This window comes from Rhinoderma darwinii, chromosome 1, assembly GCF_050947455.1.
Source record: "Rhinoderma darwinii isolate aRhiDar2 chromosome 1, aRhiDar2.hap1, whole genome shotgun sequence".
Lineage (NCBI taxonomy): Eukaryota > Metazoa > Chordata > Amphibia > Anura > Rhinodermatidae > Rhinoderma > Rhinoderma darwinii.
Window position 1 is genome coordinate 252308461 of NC_134687.1, and position 18989 is coordinate 252327449.

Below are 18989 nucleotides of genomic sequence, written 5' to 3' on the forward strand. Positions count from 1 at the left end.
GCCTCTGGATCCCGAGCTCAGGAGATTAAACAGGGGACCTGTCAATTGAACCTGGAAGCCATCAAGTGTTCGCCCCGATGACCCCAGCTGACAAATTAATTGCGAAGACCTTTATGAAAAGATCAGTCCCCAGGATCCAACAAGTTGCGACTGAGAAAGCCTGCAACCCAAATGTCAACCCTGAGAATGTGAACCGCTGTGAGCCAGAACATGAGTTTTCACCCAGACCAGGACCCCGGAAGCCTCGGCCATTACTGCGAGTGCCGCCCTGGTGATTTAGATCAGCCACGGCAGTGGCATTGTCTGTCTGAACCCTCGCCGGGTGTTCTGACAGAGGCAGAGTCCAGTGCAGGAGACAAAGAAAGAGGACTCAATACCACATAATTTATGGGAAGGGAAGAGGGGGGTGAACTTCAGATCCAGTAATTGCAAAGATCGGTCCAACCAAGAAAGGATCGCCAGTTGTAGAGTGCTCGTGTGGAGCTGTGCAAATGGAATGGCCTCCATTGAGGCCACCATGGTCCATAGGAACCCACATGCGGAGGCAGAGTGAGGTCGGCACAGCAGTCTAAGAAACCAATACCTTCCTGAAGAATGGAGAAATACTCCAGAGGAAGGAAAACATTCGCCAAACGAGTGTCGAAGGCTACCCCGGAAAAAAACGATCTGCTGTGAAGGACTTCGGCAAGACTTGAACCGTTTGGACACGGAGTCGGTTTGGTTGGATCAGAGTGATCTGGAGAGCAATCTCTTTGTCCTCCCTGGAGATTTGATTAGGATATTGTCAAAGTACGGGGTGACTGACACCAGCCTGGTGCGAAGGATGTGTCATAACAGAAATAGCCCGAAACGAAGGGCCACGAATTGGTAATGACGAGACAGTACCACAAAGTGCAAGAAGCACTTGATAGTATGGATAGGGACATGTAGATATGCATCATTAATGTCCACAGAAGAAAGTTTCCTCTGTTCCATGGAAGCGAGGACAGATTGGAGCAATTCCATCTGAAAAATTAGTGACCCGAACATTCACATTGAGGCTCTTGAGATCCAGGATGGGCCAAACGGAAACGTCCTTTTTGGGGACGACAAAAAGTTTGGAATAAAAGCCCCAGAACCTCTTGTTCAAGGGTACTGGAATGATAACCCCCTGAAGCAGCGCAAATTAAATTGTCAGAAAAAAAAAAAAAAAAAAACAGGCGCCGCCCTGGATGGGGACTGTGGATCAGCGAACTGAAAAACGCTCTGGAGGGAGGCTAGCAAATTCAATTCTGTATCCTCAAGATACTACCTCCGGAACCCAAGTGTCTGAAACGTGAGAGAGAGAGACGGACGTTTTTGAAGTGCAGAAGCCTGCCCCCACCCGAGGCAAGTCAAGTGGGGGCGTACCTTCAGGCAGAACTGGCCTTGCCAGTACCAACCTTTGCAAGTAAAGGACATGGAAAGCCCAGGAGGGTAGGGTCTTGAGGGAAGGTTTGGCCTTCTGATCCTAGGGAGTCTGCGGCCTAGAGTAAATGGTGTTGGAGAAACGACAAAAAAAAAAAAAATGCTGGTCCGCTTTTTGACTGGGGTAGTGCGCTTAGGTCTATCCTGAGAAAGATTGGTGCTTTTGCCACCCATGACTTCGAGATAATCTCGTCCAACCTAGGCCCAAAAAGACAAGACCCTGAAAAATGTAGAGCAGTCAGAGAGCGCTTAAAGACTGAATCAGCAGACCAAGCCTTGAGCCAGGTGGTCCTGCAAATAGCGGCAGAGGTAGCAGAAGCCTGCGCCACCAGGCGGGCAGCCTCGCAGATAACTAATCTCCTATGTGTCCAAGTTTAAGACAGAATCTAGTTTCTCCTGAGGAAGGCCTGAAAGTAGAGCATGCCGGAGTTTGGGAGGCCATTTAGCGACGGCTCTGCTAACCCAGACTGATGCAAAAATCGGCTAAGGCATTTGCCCAAAGCTTCAAAAGTGATTTTAGCAATAGAGTCCATGCAGCAATCCTTGAAGGAAGTGGATCCTGCCATCAGAAAGGTAGTGGCCTCAGGTAAACAAGAAACCGGAGGATTTAACACCGGAGTCCGCATCTGAGCAGAAGAATATACCCTCTTGAAAAGGGTAGAAAACATCCAGATGGCTAGAGTAGGAGAACTTCTTGTCCAGATGCTTCCATTCCTCAACGACAATAACCTCTGGTTCAGAGAGCGAGAGCCCCACAGAGACTGTAGGGCTACTGGTGTGTACTACAGAGGAGCACCCCCCCACCTGTGCAGAGAAGCACAAACCGCCGCCGCCGGCGTAATGGACTGGCCATACATTAAAAATTAGCGGAGGAACAAAAAAGTGTCAGGGAGCGCAGAGAGGACTAAGGGAAAGCCGCAGGGAATAGGCTGGTCCAGCAGATCGCTACAGTGCACAAGCGGTGGCCTGGTTTGTGGAGGGAGGGGGGATTAAGTAACACTCATCCACCTCTCCATCTCCTAAATGGGAGCAGCAGGAGCACCCCCTCAGTATTACTGCCTTTACCACGGGGACGCTGGCGGGAGCTGTGCGAGAAGTGCTCTTTAGGCTGGTCTGTGATAGAGGAGCTGGCACTCTTGTCCAACCTGCCTATGTAGACAAGCAGGACAAACGTGCATTTGCCTAGGACACTGCGCCCGCCGAATGGGAACACAGGGAGACCCTGTGACCCTAGTTTTCATAATAAAAATAATAAAATAAAAATTATTGGTAGAGACTATGCTGTTATCAGCAGAAGTCTCTGCCTCCTACGACACTAAGCCAAGATTGAAAAGCTCAGTGACTGGGGCAGTCAATTTATTTCATACTCAATCCTCCTAGTGGCAACAGCACATACCCGTTCTGTGTCCCCCAATGTAACGAACAAGAAATAAAAACAGTTATGACTCTTGGAATGCAGCGACAAAAAATAAAAAATAAAAATAAAAATGATGTTTTTTCCATAAACTATGCTATTGTGCAAAAGGTATATACAATAAATTTTTTTTAAATTACACTATTGATATTGCAATAATGGTACTGACCCATAGAATAATAGATGGCATGTTATTTATTCCGCAAGATGAACACCGTAAACTTAAAACGAAAAACACATAAAAATAGTTTTAATAAAAGTTAAATCAATAAGTTATATGCCCCCAAATTGTGACATTAAAAAAAAACAATTCGGCCCGCAAAAAAATAAAAATAAAAAACATTCGAAATTTGGCATCGCCATAACCTTATTGACCCACAATATGTTAATATGGCATTTTTACCGAATTGTGAAAGCCGTGAAAAAAATAAAATATATTGTCCTCACCCCAGATTTTAATTAAACATTTTTGCTAACACATTACATGTAACTCACAATGGTGCCACCTAAAAAATACAACTTGTCCAACAATAAACAAGCCCTCAAACAGCTACGACAGAAAATTTAAATAGTTAAGGCCTTTGAAAGCAATGATGTAAAAAAAAAAAAAAAAAAAAAATGAATAAATAAATCTCTGCATCCTAAAGGGGTTAAACTTCAAAAATAAAATTAAAAAAAAATAAGACATTCGCTAAAAATTACCTGTCGGTGTGCAAGTGATCCAAGTATCGCCCGCGCTCTCTATTTTCAAAATCTTGATATCGGTCCAGTCTTCCAAACTCGTATCGATCATCCAAAGCCATTCTCTTTGATTCTGGCCAGTAAGAGTCATCTCTTCTGAATAAAAAAAAATTAAAAAACCACTGGTTAAAAAGTAACAATAAAATATTTAAGCTGACAGTAGCACTTTAGATACAAACATAAAAGCGCTCAGTAGTCGATACCTTATAACCCATACCGCCCTATGACGTAATAGTAAAGGCTGGTTTACACGGGTAGATTTCTGCCCATAAAGAGCGCTGAATAATGCTCGTTAGCAGGCCCTTTTACACAGGCCGATGCTACACTGTATGTATAGTTAAAGTTATCGTTTGGTCCTCAACAGTTTGCATCATTGTCGGCAGCACATTCCACGTTTACACAGGAAAATGTGCTGGCAAAAACTATGACTTTATAGGCTGCTTAAACTATGTGATCAGTCGATGAATGCGCGTTTGTCAGCTGATCGTTACCATGTTTACACAGGTCAATAGTCGGGAACGAGCGTTCATACGTTTAATCACGGGTGCTGGATATAACCAACAGCTGACATCCAGCTTTAACGGCCGTGATTAAATAACTACGATCATGGCCGATTAACCCCTTCGATGTATTGACTGTGGCGCTTTTTCCAGGACACGGGCTATACGGAAACAGCGAGCAGCAACAGTGGGATAAGGTAGAACAGGGGGGCACGATCTAGAAATAAGTGCGAGCCCCAGAGGAGAGACACTTACCAATTAGACATTTATTGCATATTTCTTTGCATCGTAAGCTTTCCAGAATACTCAAGTAACTTCAGTTGAACACAAAAACCTGAAGAGTCATACTTCTATACACAAATGGACATAGAACTATCGATGGCTTCTTAAAGGGTATGTGTCGCGAATTAAACCTTTTTTTAAGTGTCGTTTCTATTATATTTTTTGCTGTATTTTTTTTTTCTTCCATATGGTGGAAAGTATTAAAAATCAAATAATTTGACATGTTTTCCTATGTTGGCCACCAGGGGGAACACTTCTCAGAATTACAGCAAGGTGAATAAGGCAAAGCAACCTGACTCTCAGCTGCTGTAAATGTGGGAGGGAATCTCACCCCCCTCCCACAAGCCAGGAAAAGGTGTCTTCAAATTGCTAAGCAGTGTCCGGCAGCCATTTTGGGTGTGATTCTGCAGCTGGCAGAAGTTATAGGACACACCAAAAGGCTAAGTGTATGTTCACACGCTTACTAAACAAAGGGAAAACAGCTCCCGATTTTCAGCCATTTTTTAATCAAACTCACGTTTTTTTAACGGCCGTTTTTGGAGCAGGTTTTCTATAAAGTCAATGAAAAACGGCTCCAAAAAACATCCCAAGAAGTGATGTGCACTTCATTTTGGTGGGCGTCTTTTTACGTGCCGGTTTTGGGAAACGACCACGTAAAAAACGCCCTGTCGGAACAGAACGCCGTATTTCCCATTGAAACCAATGGGCAGATGCTTGTAGGCGTTCTGCTTCTGAGTGTGTGGGGCCTTACCCTTAGAGCTTATTCAGACGAACGGGATATACGTCCGTGCAACGCGCGTGATTTTCACGCGCGTTGCACAGACCTATATTAGTCTATGGGGCGGTGCACAGTCGCTTAATTTTTACGCAGCGTTAGTCCGCTGCGTAAAAGTCACGACATGTTCGTTCTTTGAGCTTTTTTCGCGCATCACGCACCCATTGAAGTCAGTGGGTGCGTGAAAACCATGCATGTCACGCGGAAGCTCTTCCGTGGGACGCGTGTGATTCGCGCAATAGCAGTGAAAAGGATGAAAACAGAAAAGCACCACGTGCTTTTCTGTTTACAAACATCCAAATGGAGTGTCATAATGATGGCGGCTGCGCGAAAATCGTGCAGCCGCGCATCATACGGGGCTGACACACGGAGCTGTTAAGTGACTTTTGCGAAGGCAAAACGCCACGTTTTTTGGGTGCGCAAAAAGCACACGCTCGTGTGAATCCAGCCTTAGGCCGGGTTTACACAAGCGTGTGCGTTTTTGCGCACGCAAAAAACGCGGCGTTTTGCGTGCGCAAAAGGCACTTAACAGCTCCATGTGTCAGCAGCATATGATGCGCGGCTGCGTGATTTTCGCGCAGCCGCCATCAAAATGACACTCCGTTTGGATGTTTGTAAACAGAAAAGCACGTGGTGCTTTTATTCATCCATTTCACTGCTGTTGCGCGAATCACGCGCGTCCCACGGTAGTGCTTCCGTGTGACATGCGTGGTTTTCACGCACCCTTTGACTTCAATGGGTGCGTGATGCGCGAAAAACGCTCAAAGAACAGACATGTCCTGACTTTTACGCAGCGGACATACGCTGCGTGAAAATCACGCAACTGTCTGCACGGCCCCATAGACTAATATAGGTCCCTGCGACGCGCGTGAAAATCACGTGCGTCGCACGGACGTATAACACGCTCGTGTAAATTAGTCCTTAGAATGATGAAAGTGAAGTGAATGACTTTTCAGTTGAGCGGTTCACACGCCGTGTATTTGACTCTTTTTTGCACATTTTATGTGCAAAAAAAAACACAAAAAAAAAACGGTTGATTACACTTGATTTTGCGTGTTTGGGGGGATTTGTGTGTGTGTGTGGGGGGGGGGGGGGTGTGCTCGCCGCTGATTTTTCAAAACAGCTGATAGGTGGCTATGAAGCATCACCGGCGCCCGTGCACACTCCGCTCTGCCACACACGGGAAAAGTCTTAAAGGGGTCGTCCGGGAAAACATGGCGCCGCACCTGTCAGGTAGTGTGTGGTATTACAACTCTGTCCTATTCCCTTCAATGGAGGTGAACTGTCTCCAATCCGGATACTCCTTCTGTCCTGAGATGACCCGACGTGGGAGGCGGGTATCAGAGCCACCCACCGCCATCACTGCAGACAGAACCACACAACTACGGCATGAGGGCAGTGCTTGTCCTGAGTGCACAGTCTCTTGTTATGGACAGATTTATAGTCACATGAGCCCCATCTGATGAACCGGTAACCTAGGTCCAATCACATGACAGAGGGGGATCACCAAAAACCCTGTGCACCCTCAGCCCGTCCATCCAGCCCTTTCCTGGTTATATCTGCTTCTGGGAAAGCTGGGTGACCACTATTACCCCTACTACTGGAGTGTTTGGGGATGTGACTGGAGGGGTAATGGTGGTCACCCAGCTTTCCCAGACCCCTGAACGGTAAATCTCTAGTTGTGCTGAGACTGTTTGGGGATGTGACTAATGAACCTCTCAGTCTCAGCACAACTAGAGAGATTTATCGTTCAGGGGTCTGGGAACCACACTAACAGCGGGCATATTATCACCCAGCTTTCCCAGGACAGTTACATCATGTGTCCTTTATACAGAGTCTCCTGCACGACTACAGGGGGGCCCGTGGGGGGAGGGGGGCGGGTGTCGGGGGTCACGAGAGCGGCGGTCTGTGAGCGAGAGAGAGGGACAGACAGAGGCACACACCTTACCTGCAGTGCAGCTGGTCTTCATGATGGCGCCTGCTATCTCCCTGCAAACAGCTCTGCTGTGTGACTGACCTGCGTCTGCGCAGTACAGAGCCAGAGAGCAGAATCAATGGAACGGCTCCAGTTCATGGACTCCTATGCACTGTAGCTGCCGTATTCCATCTCTGTGTGTGTCGTTAATCGACACACACAGAGATGAAAAACAAAAAAAATGGCAGCCCCCATAGTGAAGTCAAACTTAGAAAAAGAAAAAAGTAAAAACACAAACACACAAATAAAGAAAATTTATTTATACTAAAAGCAATATAAAAAAAAATGTTTTCCCGACACCCGTCCTTTAAGGAAGTCAAGGTACCTAATCTATGAAAACGACCAAATAGAAAAACTGTTCTTGATGCCCATAGCAACCAATCACAATGGCATTTTTTTTTTGGGTGATGTGCTTAGCCAGAGGCCTCAAAAGTGGTTTTAGCAAAATAGTCCACAATGCGAACAAGAAGATCTTTCAAGCAAGTGGCGTTCGCCCGAGAAACAGGAGGGTGCACCAGCGGAGACCTAACCCACTTGGAAGAAATCCTTTCCTGAAAAAGGACAGAAGACATCCAGACTGCTAAAGTGAGAAAACTTCTTGTCCAGGTGTTTCCATTACTTAAAGAAAATACCTTCAAGTTCTGAATGGACTGGAAAGACTACTTGGGAATGTTAATGCTGAACAAACATTCCTACTGGAAATAAGCTCCGTAAATGAGGCTAGGACACATGTAGGACGAGAAAAATGCCAAGGGCCGATGCTACCTGGTTTCAGAGTGCCCAATGTCCCTCCTGAGGAAAAGATAGAGCAGCACTGGTCAGGAGGTCCTGTGTCCCCCAGCAACGTCTGTCCGAATGCAGAAAAGACATGACACTTAAAGAGGCTCTGTCACCAGATTTTCAAACCCATATCTCGTATTGCAGCAGATCGGCGCTGCAATGTAGATTACAGTAACGTTTCTTTTTTTTCAAAATTGAGCATTTTTGGCCAAGTTATGAGCATTTTTATATTTATGCAAATGAGCCTTTCTTAAAGAGGCTCTGTCACCAGATTTTGCAACCCCTATCTGCTATTGCAGCAGATTGGCGCTGCAATGGAGATAAGAGTAACTTTTTTTTGTTTCTTTTTAAAACGAGCATTTTTGGCCAAGTTATGACGGTTTTTATATTTATGTAAATGAGGCTTTCTAAAGTACAACTGGGCGTGTATTGTGTTAGTTACATCTGGGCATTTTTACTTGTTTTACTAGCTGGGCGTTGTGTATAGAAGTATCATCCACTTCTCTACACAACGCCCAGCTTCTGGCAGTGCAGACACACAGCGTGTTCGAGAGATCACGCTGTGATGTCACTCACTTCCTGCCCCAGGTCCTGCATCGTGTCGGCCACATCGGCACCAGAGGCTACAGTTGATTCTGCAGCAGCATCAGCGTTTGCAGGTAAGTAGCTACATCGACTTACCTGCAAACGCCGATGCTGCTGCAGAATCAACTGTAGCCTCTGGTGCCGATGTGTCCTCGCTCGTCCGACACGATGCAGGACCTGGGGCAGGAAGTGAGTGACGTCACAGCGTGATCTCTCGAGAACACGCTGTTTGTCTGCACTGCCAGAAGCTGGGTGGTAACGAAGAGAAGTGGATGATGCTGATTCGTCAGCATCATACACTTCTATTCACAACGCCCAGCTAGTAAAACAAGTAAAAACGCCCAAATGTACACACACGATACATGCCCACTTGGACATAACTTTAAACACGCCCAGTTGTACATAAGAAAGGCTCGTTTGTATAAATATAAAAATGCTCATAACTTGGCCAAAAATGCTCGTTTTTGAAAAAAAATAAAAACGTTACTGTAATCTACATTGCAGCGCCGATCTGCTGCAATACGAGATATGGGTTTGAAAATCTGGTGACAGAGCCTCTTTAAGCTCCGTCCCTGTAGCTACACGATTGGCTGCTGGTGGTCATGTGAGGAGACTGTGTAAACAAGTCAGCGATCAGTTGAGGAACACGTTCGTCTGCGGATATAATTTTTTTTATGCTGCCCTGAAAATCATTGTTGATGGCAGCACATCTCCCCGTGTGAACTAGGAATGTGCTACTGACATTACGCAAACTAAACAGGCAATTCGTTCGATCCCCATACATATTGGCACATGTACAAAGGCGTTTAACCTGTTAACGCTGAAGGACGGATATATCCGTCCTCTGCAGCTGCTAGTTCGCGCAGGAGGACGGATATATCTGTCCTGTGATGGCGCGGGTACTGACTCTGTACCCACGCGATCAGCGGCAGGAGCACGGCTGTTATACACAGCCTGGCTCCTGCTGCAACTGCCGGAATCGAAGCACGCTCCGATTGCGGCAGTTTAACCCACTAAATGCCGCTGTCAATAGCGACAGCGACATCTAATGTGTTTCACAGAGGGAGGGAGCTCCCTCTCTCCCCATCGGCGCCACCCGCAAAGAAATCGCGGGTCGCCGTCAGAGTTTCCATGGCAGCCGGGGGCCTAACAAAGACCCCCAGGTCTGTCTTCAGTAAATGCCTGTTAGGCCATGCCAGAGGCATGACCTAATAGATTGCCTGTCAGTTTTACACTGACAGGAAATAATACTTTGGTATACTAAGTATACCAAACCATTATATATGCGATCAGCAGATCGCATAGTGAAGTCCCCTAGTGAGACTAAAAAAAAAAAAAAAAAGTGGATTAGTTAAATAAAGTTTGTGAAAAAAATATCAAATAAAACTACTTTTTTTTTTGCCCAAAAAGTGTTTTTATTTAGTAAAAGTGCCAATACAAAGAACACATACATGGTATCCCCGCAATCGTAACAACTTGAACAATAAAATGAACACATTAATTAAACAGCCGGATGAACAGCGCCCAAAAAAACCCAAAAGACATTGGCATAATTCTGTCTTTTCTCCCATTCCCCCAATAAAAAAGTTAATCTATGTACCCCAAAATAGTACTAATGAAAACTAGACATTGGTCCGCAAAAATCAAGCCCCCATACGGCCACATTGACGAAAAAATAAAAAAATTACGTCTCTTGGAATGTGGCGATGCAAAAACAATGTAATTTTTTTCTAAAAGGGTTTTTATTGTGCAAACGTAGGAAAACATAAAACCTTTACATATTTGGTATCCCCGTAATAGTGCCGACCCATAGAATAAAGTTAACATGTTATTTACACTGCATAGTAAACAGCGTAAATATATAAAGTGAAAATCATTGCTGGAATAGCTGCTTATTTTCAATTCTCTCCTAAAATAAAGTTAATAAAAGTGAATTGATATATTATAAGCATCTAAAAATGGTACAATTACAAAATACAACTCGTCCCACAAAAAACAAGCCCTTATACCGCTATGTCGACGAAGTAAAAAAAAAAAAAGTTACAACTCTTGGAATGCTATTGTGAAAAAACAAACATATAATCCTTGGTCATTAACGCGCAAAATGGCCAAAACTCATTAGCATAAATCTAAACTAGCTCATAACTTAAGAAAATTTCAAAAGCCTTTTTTTTTAAAGGTACCTGTTCAGTTCCAAAGTGGTTTTGAGGGGCCTATGTATTAGAAACCCCCATGAAACACCCCATTTTAAAAACTAGACCCCTCAAAGTATTCAAAACAGCATTTAGAAAATTTTTTTTAACCCTTCAGGCATTTCACAAGAATTACAATTTGCAAATTTCATTTTTCTTGCTGAATCTCAATTATATTAAAAAAAAATTTCAGTAACACAGAAGGTTTTACCAGAGAAATACTACTAAATATGTATTGTCCAGATTCTGCAGTTTTTAGAAATGTCCCACATGTGGCTCTAGTGTGCTAGTGGACAAAAACACAGGCCCCAGAAGCAAAGAAGCACCTAGTGCATTTTGAGGCCTCATTTTTATTAGAATATATTTTAGGCAGCATGCCAGGTTTGAAGAGGTGTTGAGGTGCCAAAACAGTAGGAATCCCCCAATAGTGACCCCATTTTGGAAACTTCACCCCTCAAGGAATTCATTTATGGGTAAAGTGACCATTTAGACACCATAGTTTCTTCACAGAACTTATTTGAATTGGGCTGGGAATTAAAAAAATATATATTTTTTTCCAATAATATGTCGTTTTAGCTCAAAAATTCTTATTTTCACAAGAAATAAAATACTACATTTTGTTTCCCAATTTGTCCTGAGTGCGGCAATATCCCATATGTGGTGATAAACTGCCATTTGGGCCCATGGAAGGGCTCAGAAGGAAAGGACCACCATTTGGTCTACTGGGGATTTTCTGGTGCGCAGTCATGCATGCAGAAGCCCGAAGTACCAGTACAGTTGAAACCCCCAAGAAGTGACCCCGTTTTAAAAACTACACCCTTAAGGCATTCATCTAGAGGTGTAATGAGCATTTTGATGGGAGACATACACCCCATAAACTGTAATGTTGGTTCTCACGGGTAAAGCAATACCCTCAATGTGGCTGTTAACAGCTACCTGGGCACACAGCAGGGCTCAGAAGGGAAAGATGAGGGGGTAAGCTGTGCGGAGTGCATCAGGGTAAGTAAAACTGACTTTCATACAGAGCTCTGGTTTTTCGGGACACGTGTCACATTGATATATTGTGTCCTCCCTTATCCCCCTCTTATAGCAGACTTTGCACCTCTTGACTTTTTCCCTTCTTGCCAGTTTGGGGAACTTCTCCTGGAAAGTGTTGACTTTGTACGATGCGTGTGGCCTCGCTTCCAGAAGTACTGGGTGCCCCCCCTTCTTGGTCCCTAAAGATTAGGTTCTTGATAATCACCTCTTGAAATTCCAGGAAAGTTCCCCTCTGGCCTGCACATCGACGTAGCACGTACGCATTGTACAATGCCATCTGTATGATGTGCACAGCCAGCTTCTTATACCACACCGGGCTTGATCTGACAAGTCCACCCCTCCCATGTACCTATTGTAGTCCAGGATGCAGTCTGGTTTGGGGGTCTCTGTACTAGTACATGGGTACTGGTGTGACATCTCTCTTGTCCTTGACACACAATATGTTGCTGCTAGAATGTGCCCTGCTCTCACCCCTTCTTGTTTGCCCAAGCAGAGTCTTAGGGAGACCTCTCAGATTTCTTCTAGCAGTGCCGCATGCCTGGAAGCGAGGCAGTTGAAGAATGGGACGCTGGTATAAAAATTATCCAGGTAGAGGAGGTAACCCTGGTCCAGCAGTGGGTGCACCAAATCCCCCACAATTTTTGCATTAACTCCCAGTAAGGGGGGGGGGGGCATTATGGGGGTTGAATACTGGTGTCCTTCCCTTAATATATCCTAAATTTGTAGGTATAGCCTGATGCACTCACAGAGCTTATATATCTTCACGCCATACCTTGCCCTCTTACCCGGCAGGTACTCGCGGAGTTGAACCCTCCCTTTAAAATCTACCAAGGACTCCTCAATAGAAATACACTTCTCGGGGGTGAATGCTTGGGAAAACCGGGCACTGGAACGGTCTAATAGGGGTCTCCGTTTATACAAACGGTCAAAACTGGGGTCATCTTGGTGTGGGCACTGCTCATTATCAGTATAATGTAAGAAGCGAAGTATTGCCGGATTTATTTTTTTCGTTTCTAGTCCAGTTCTGAAGTTGCTTTGAGGGGCCCATATATTAGAAACCCCTATCACACACCCCATTTTAGAAACTAAACCCCTCAAATTATTCACAACAGCATTTAGAAAGTTTATGAACCCTTTAGGTGTTTCACAGAAATTTAGAGCAAAGTAGAGGTGAAATGTAAAAATTTTTTGTGTCAGAAAATCCTTTTTATACCATTTTTTTTTTATAACACAAAAGATTTTATCAGAGAAACGCAAATTAATACTTATTGCCCAGATTCTGCAGTTTTGAGAAATGTCCCACATGTGGCCCTAGTGCGGTAATGGACTGAAGCCCCGGCCTCCGAAGCAAAGGAGCACATAGTGGATTTTGAGGCTCCTTTTTTTTTTTTATTAGGCACCATGTCCGGTTTGAAGAGGTCTTGTGGTGCCAAAACAGTGGAAACCCCCCAAAAGTGACCCCATTTTGGAAACTAGACCCCTTGAGGAATACATTGTAGTTTTCATGGGGTGCATGCGGCTTTTGATCAGTTTTTATTCTATTTTTAGGTGGCGTGGTGACTAAAAAAACAGCAATTCTACTATTGTTTTTTATTCTATTTTTTTTACAGCGTTCACCGTTTGCTATAAATGACATTCACTTTATTCTGCGCGGCGATACGATTACGGCGATACCAGATGTTTATAGTTTTTTTTATGTCTTATGGCGTTTACCCAATAAAATAAGTTTTGTAAACAATCATTCACTTTTTGTGTTCCCTTATTCTAAGAGCCAGAACTTTTTTATTTTTCCATCAATAAAGCCGTGCGAGGACTTATTTTTTGCGTAACGAACTGTAGTTTCGATCAGTACCATTTTTAGGTACATGCGACTTTTTGATCTTTTTATTCCATTTTTTGGGAGGTGAAGCGACCAAAAAATTGTGATTCTGGTACGGTTTATTATTATTTTCTTTCACGGCGTTCACCGCGCGGGATAAATAACGAAATAATTTTGTAGTTCAGGCCGTTACGGACGCGGCGATACCAATTATGTAGAGTTTATTTGTTTATTTATATATTTTTATTAATAATAAAGGACTGATAAGGGAAAAGGGGGGATTTTTACTTTTAAAACTTTTATTTTCTTATTTTTACACATCTTTTTTTAACTTTATTTTTACTTTATTACTTTGTCCCACTAGGGGACATGAGGGCAGGAGGCCCTGATCGCAATTCTAATACACTGCACTACATGCGTAGTGCAGTGTATTAGAACTGTCAGCTACTCACTGACGGCAAGCATAGTGGGTCCTGACTTTGTCAGGACCCACTAGGCTTTCGTCGATGACATATCCGGACGCCATTGTTTGGTGTCCGGTTGCCATAGTCACCATCGCCAGCTGCTATCGTGTAGCAAGTTGGTGATTGTAGCTTAACCCCTAAAAAGCCGTGATCGCTATTGAACACTGCTTTTCAGGGGTTAATCAGCGGGGACACAGTGATCGGTCCCCACTGTAGGAGCTGTGACAGCTGCTGTACGAGACAGCAGCTGTCACAGCTCCTGTTTGTGTCGGGAGGACGGCCGAAATGGCCGTTACTCCCGTGACGTAATATTCCGTCGCTGAGCGCGAACGTATTGGTTAGCGCGACAGAGTGTTACGTCGCTGAGCGCGAAGGGGAGAAATTTCCTCAACCTTTTACAGTAAAATTTTATGGGCCAGTTTGTGGAAGACACGACTAGAGGTGAAGCGCTGTTGGATCTGGTCATTTGTAATAATGCAGATCTTGTTGGGAATGTCAATGTTCATGAAAACCTCGGCAACAGTGATCACAATATAGTTACATTTTACCTATACTGTAAAAAACAAGGGGGCTGGGAGGGCAAAAACATTTAATTTTAACCCCTTAAGGACGCAGCCTAGTTTTGGCCTTAAGGCTCAGAGCCCATTTTTCAAATCTGACATATTTCACTTTATGTGGTAATAACGTCGGAATGCTTAAACCTACCCAAGCGATTCTGAGATTGTTTTCTCGTGACACATTGGGCTTCATGTTCGTGGTAAAATTTGGTCGATATATTCAGTGTTTATTGGTGAAAAATTGCAAAATGTAGAGAAAATTTTGAAAAAATTGCATTTTTCAGAATTTAAATGCATCTGCTTGTAAAACAGACGGTTATACCACCCAAAATAGTTACTAGTTCACATTTCCCATATGTCTACTTTAGATTGGCATCGTTTTTTGAACATTCTTTTATTTTTCTTGGACGTTACAAGGCTTAGAACATAAACAGCAATTTCTCATATTTTTAAGAAAATTTCAAAAGCCTTTTTTTTAAGGTACTTCTTGAGTTCTGAAGTGGCTTTGTGGGGCCTATGTATTAGAAACCCTGATAAAACACCCCATTTTAAAAACTAGACCCCTCAAAGTATTCAAAACAGCATTTAGAAAGTTTTTTAACCCTTCAGGCATTTTACAGGAATTAAAGCAAAGTGGAGGTGAAATTTGCAAATTTCATTTTTCTTGCTGAATTTCAATTTTATTCATTTTTTTTTCTGTAACACAGAAGGTTTTACTATTTAATAAATATGTATTGTCCAGATTCTTCAGTTTTTAGAAATGTCCGACATGTGGCCCTACTGCGCTCGTGGACTAAAACACAAGCCCTAGAAGCAAAGAAGCGCCTAGTGCATTTTGAGTCCTCTTTTTTATTAGAATATATTTTAGGCAGCATGCCAGGTTTGAAGAGGTGTTGAGGTGTCAAAACAGTAGGAATCCCCCAATAGTGACCCCATTTTGGAAACTACACCCCTCAAGGAATTCATTTACGGTTGTTGTTACCATTTTGACCGCACAGTTTTTTCACAGCACGTATTTGAATTGGGCTCTGAAATGAAAAAAATGTCATTTTTTCCAATAAAATGTCATTTGTGATCAAAATTTCTTATTTTCACAGAGAACAAAATACCCCATTTTGTTGCCCAATTTGTCCTTAGTGTGGCAATACCCCATTTGTGGTGATAAACTGCCGTTTGGGCCCATGGGAGGGCTCAGAAGGAAAGGAGCGCTATATGTTTGTTGGAGTCCAGATTTTGTTGGATTGGTTTTCGGGTGCCATGTCGCATTTGCAGAGCCTCAGAGGTATCAAAGCAATGGAAACCCACCAAAAGTGACCCCATTTTGGAAACTAAACCCCTCAAGGAATTCATTTATGGTTGTTGTTAGCATTTTGACCACACAGTTTTTTCACAGCACCTATTTCAATTGGGCTGTGACATTAAAAAAATGACATTTTTTCCAATAAGATATAATTTTTTACCAAAATTTCTTATTTTCACAGGGAACAAAATACTCAATTTTGTTGCCCAATTTCTCCTGAGTGCATCAATACCCCATTTGTGGCAATAAACTGCCGTTTGGGCCCATGGGAGGCCTCAGAAGGGAAGGAGCGCTGTGTGTTCTTTGGAGTACAGATTTTGCTGGTTTGGTTTTCGGGTGCCATGTCGCATTTGCAGAGCCCCAGAGGTATCAAAGCAATGGAAACCCACCAGAAGTGACCCCATTTTGGAAACTACACCCCTCAAGGAATTCATTTATGAGTAATGTGACCATTTAGACTCCATAGTTTCTTCACAGAACTTATTTGAATTGGGCTGGGAATTAAAAAAATATATATTTTTTCCAATAATATGTCATTTTAGCTCAAAAATTCTTATTTTCACAAGAAATAAAATACTCCATTTTGTTGCCCAATTTGTCCTGAGTGCGGCAATACCCCATTTGTGGTGATAAACTGCCGTTTGGGCCCATGGGAGGGCTCAGAAGGAAAGGAGCGCTGTGTGTTCTTTGGAGTACAGATTTTGCTGGATTGGTTTTCGGGTGCCATGTCGCATTTGCAGAGCCCCAGAGGTATCAAAGCAATAGAAACCCACCACAAATGACCCCATTTTGGAAACTACACCCCTCAAGGAATTCATTTATGGGTGTTGTGACCATTTTGACACCATAGTTTTTTCACAGAACTTATTTGAATTGGGCTGGGAATGAAAACAAAATTATTTTTTTCAAATAATATGTAGTTTTGGCTGAAAATTTCTTATTTTCACAAGAAACAAAATACCCCATTCTGTTGCGCAATTTGTTCTGAGTGTGGCAATACCCCATTTGTTGTGATAAACTGCCGTTTGGGCCCATGGGAGGGCTCAGAAGGAAAGGACCACCATTTGGCCTACTGGGGATTTTCTAGTGCGAAGTCATGTATGCAGAAGCCCCTGAGGTACCAGTACAGTTGAAACCCGCAAAAAGTGACCCCGTTTTAAAAACTACACCCTTAAGGCATTCATCTAGAGGTGTAGTGAGCATTTTTACCGGAGACCTACACCCCATAAACTGTAATGTGGGTTCTCCCGGGTATGGCAATACCCTACATGTGGATGTTATCAGCTTCCTGGGCACACAGCAGGGGCCAGAGGGGAAAGACGAGGGGGGATAAGCTGTGTGGAGTGCATCAGGGTAAGTAAAATTGGGGTAAATTATAAACCAAGGGATGTATGATAAATTTTAAAACATTTTCATACAGAGCTCTGGTTATTCGTGACTCGTGTCACATTGATATATTGTGTCATCCATTATCGCCCTCTTATAGCAGACTTTGCACCTCTTTTGACTTTTTCCCTTCTTGCCAGTTTGGGGAACTTATCCAGGAAAGTGTTGCCCTGGTACGATGCGTGTGGGCTCGCTTCCAGAAGTACTAGGTGCCCCCCCCCCCCTTCTTGGTCCTAAAGATTAGGTTCTTGATAATCACCTCTTGAAATTCCAGGAAAGTTCCCGTCTGGCCTGCACATCGACGTAGCATGTACGCATTGTACAATGCCATCTGTATGATGTGCCCGGCCAGCTTCTTATACCAGACCGCATGGCGCTGTAGGGCTTCAGGGCTTGATCTTACAAGTCCATCCCTCCCATGTACCTATTGTAGTCCAGGATGCAGTCTGGTATGGGGGTGGCCTTTCCTTCATATATCCTAAACCTGTAGGTATACCCTGATGCACTCTCACAGCTTATACATCTTCACGCCATACCTTGCCCTCTTACCCGGCAGGTACTCGCGGAATTGAACCCTCCCTTTAAAATGTACCAGGGACTCATCAATAGAAATACACATCTCGGGGGTGTATGCTTGGGAAAACCGGGCACTGGAACGGTCTAATAGGGGTCTCCGTTTATACCAACGGTCAAAACTGGGGTCATCTCGGGGTGGGCACGGCTCATTATCAGTATAATGCAAGAAGCAAAGTATTGCCTCATTTATTTATTTTTTTAGGTTCCAGTTCAGTTCTGAAGTTGCTTTGAGGGGCCTATATATTAGAAACCCCTATCAAATACCCCATTTTAGAAACTAGACCCCTCAAAGTATTCACAACAGCATGTAGAAAGTTTATGAACCCTTTAGGTGTTTCACAAAAATTTAGAGCAAAGTAGAGGTGAAATTTACATTTTTTTTTTGTCAGAAAATCCTCTTTATACCATTTTTTTATAACACAAAAGGATTTATCAGAGAAACGCAACTTAATACTTATTGCCCAGATTCTGCAGTTTTGAGAAATATCCCACATGTGGCCCTCGGGCGGTAATGGACTGAAGCACCGGCCTCAGAAGCAAAGGCGCATCTATTGGATTTTGAAGCCTCTTTTTTATTAGGCACCATGTCCGGTTTGAAGAGGTCTTGTGGTGCCAAAACATTGGGAACCCCCCAAAAGTGACCCCAATTTGGAAACTAGACCCCTTGAGGAATTCATTGCAGTTTTCTTGGGGTGCATGCGGCTTTTTGATCAGTTTTTATTCTATTTTTAGGTGGCGTGGTGACTAAAAAACAGCAATTGTACTATTGGGGTTTTTTTCGTTTTTTTTTACAGCGTTCACCGTGCGCTATAAATGACATATTCACTTTATTCTGCGGGGCGATACGATTACGGTGATACCAGATGTTTATAGTTTTTTAAACAATCTTTCACTTTTTGTGTTACCTTATTCTAAGAGCCAGAACTTTTTTATTTTTCAATCAATAAAGCCGTGCGAGGACTTATTTTTTGCGTAACGAACTGTAGTTTCGATCAGTACCATTTTTAGGTACATGCGACTTTTTGATCTCTTTTTATTCCATTTTTTGGGAGGTGAAGTGACCAAAGAATTGTGATTGTGGTTCGGTTTATTATTATTTTATTTTACTGCGTTCACCGTGCGGGATAAATAATGAAATAATTTTGTATTTCAGGACGCG

The 18989-nt window shown here is 43.3% G+C and overlaps 1 protein-coding gene across 1 annotated transcript in view; it reads right to left on the minus strand.

Moving 5' to 3' along the window:
• The window catches only part of SAFB (scaffold attachment factor B), a 163590-nt gene that overhangs the window by 56038 nt on the left and 88563 nt on the right, over positions 1–18989 (minus strand). The window contains exon 14 of the mRNA XM_075863558.1: positions 3563–3697. Coding sequence (XP_075719673.1) covers positions 3563–3697 — 135 coding nt within the window. The remainder of the gene's footprint in view (positions 1–3562; positions 3698–18989) is intronic.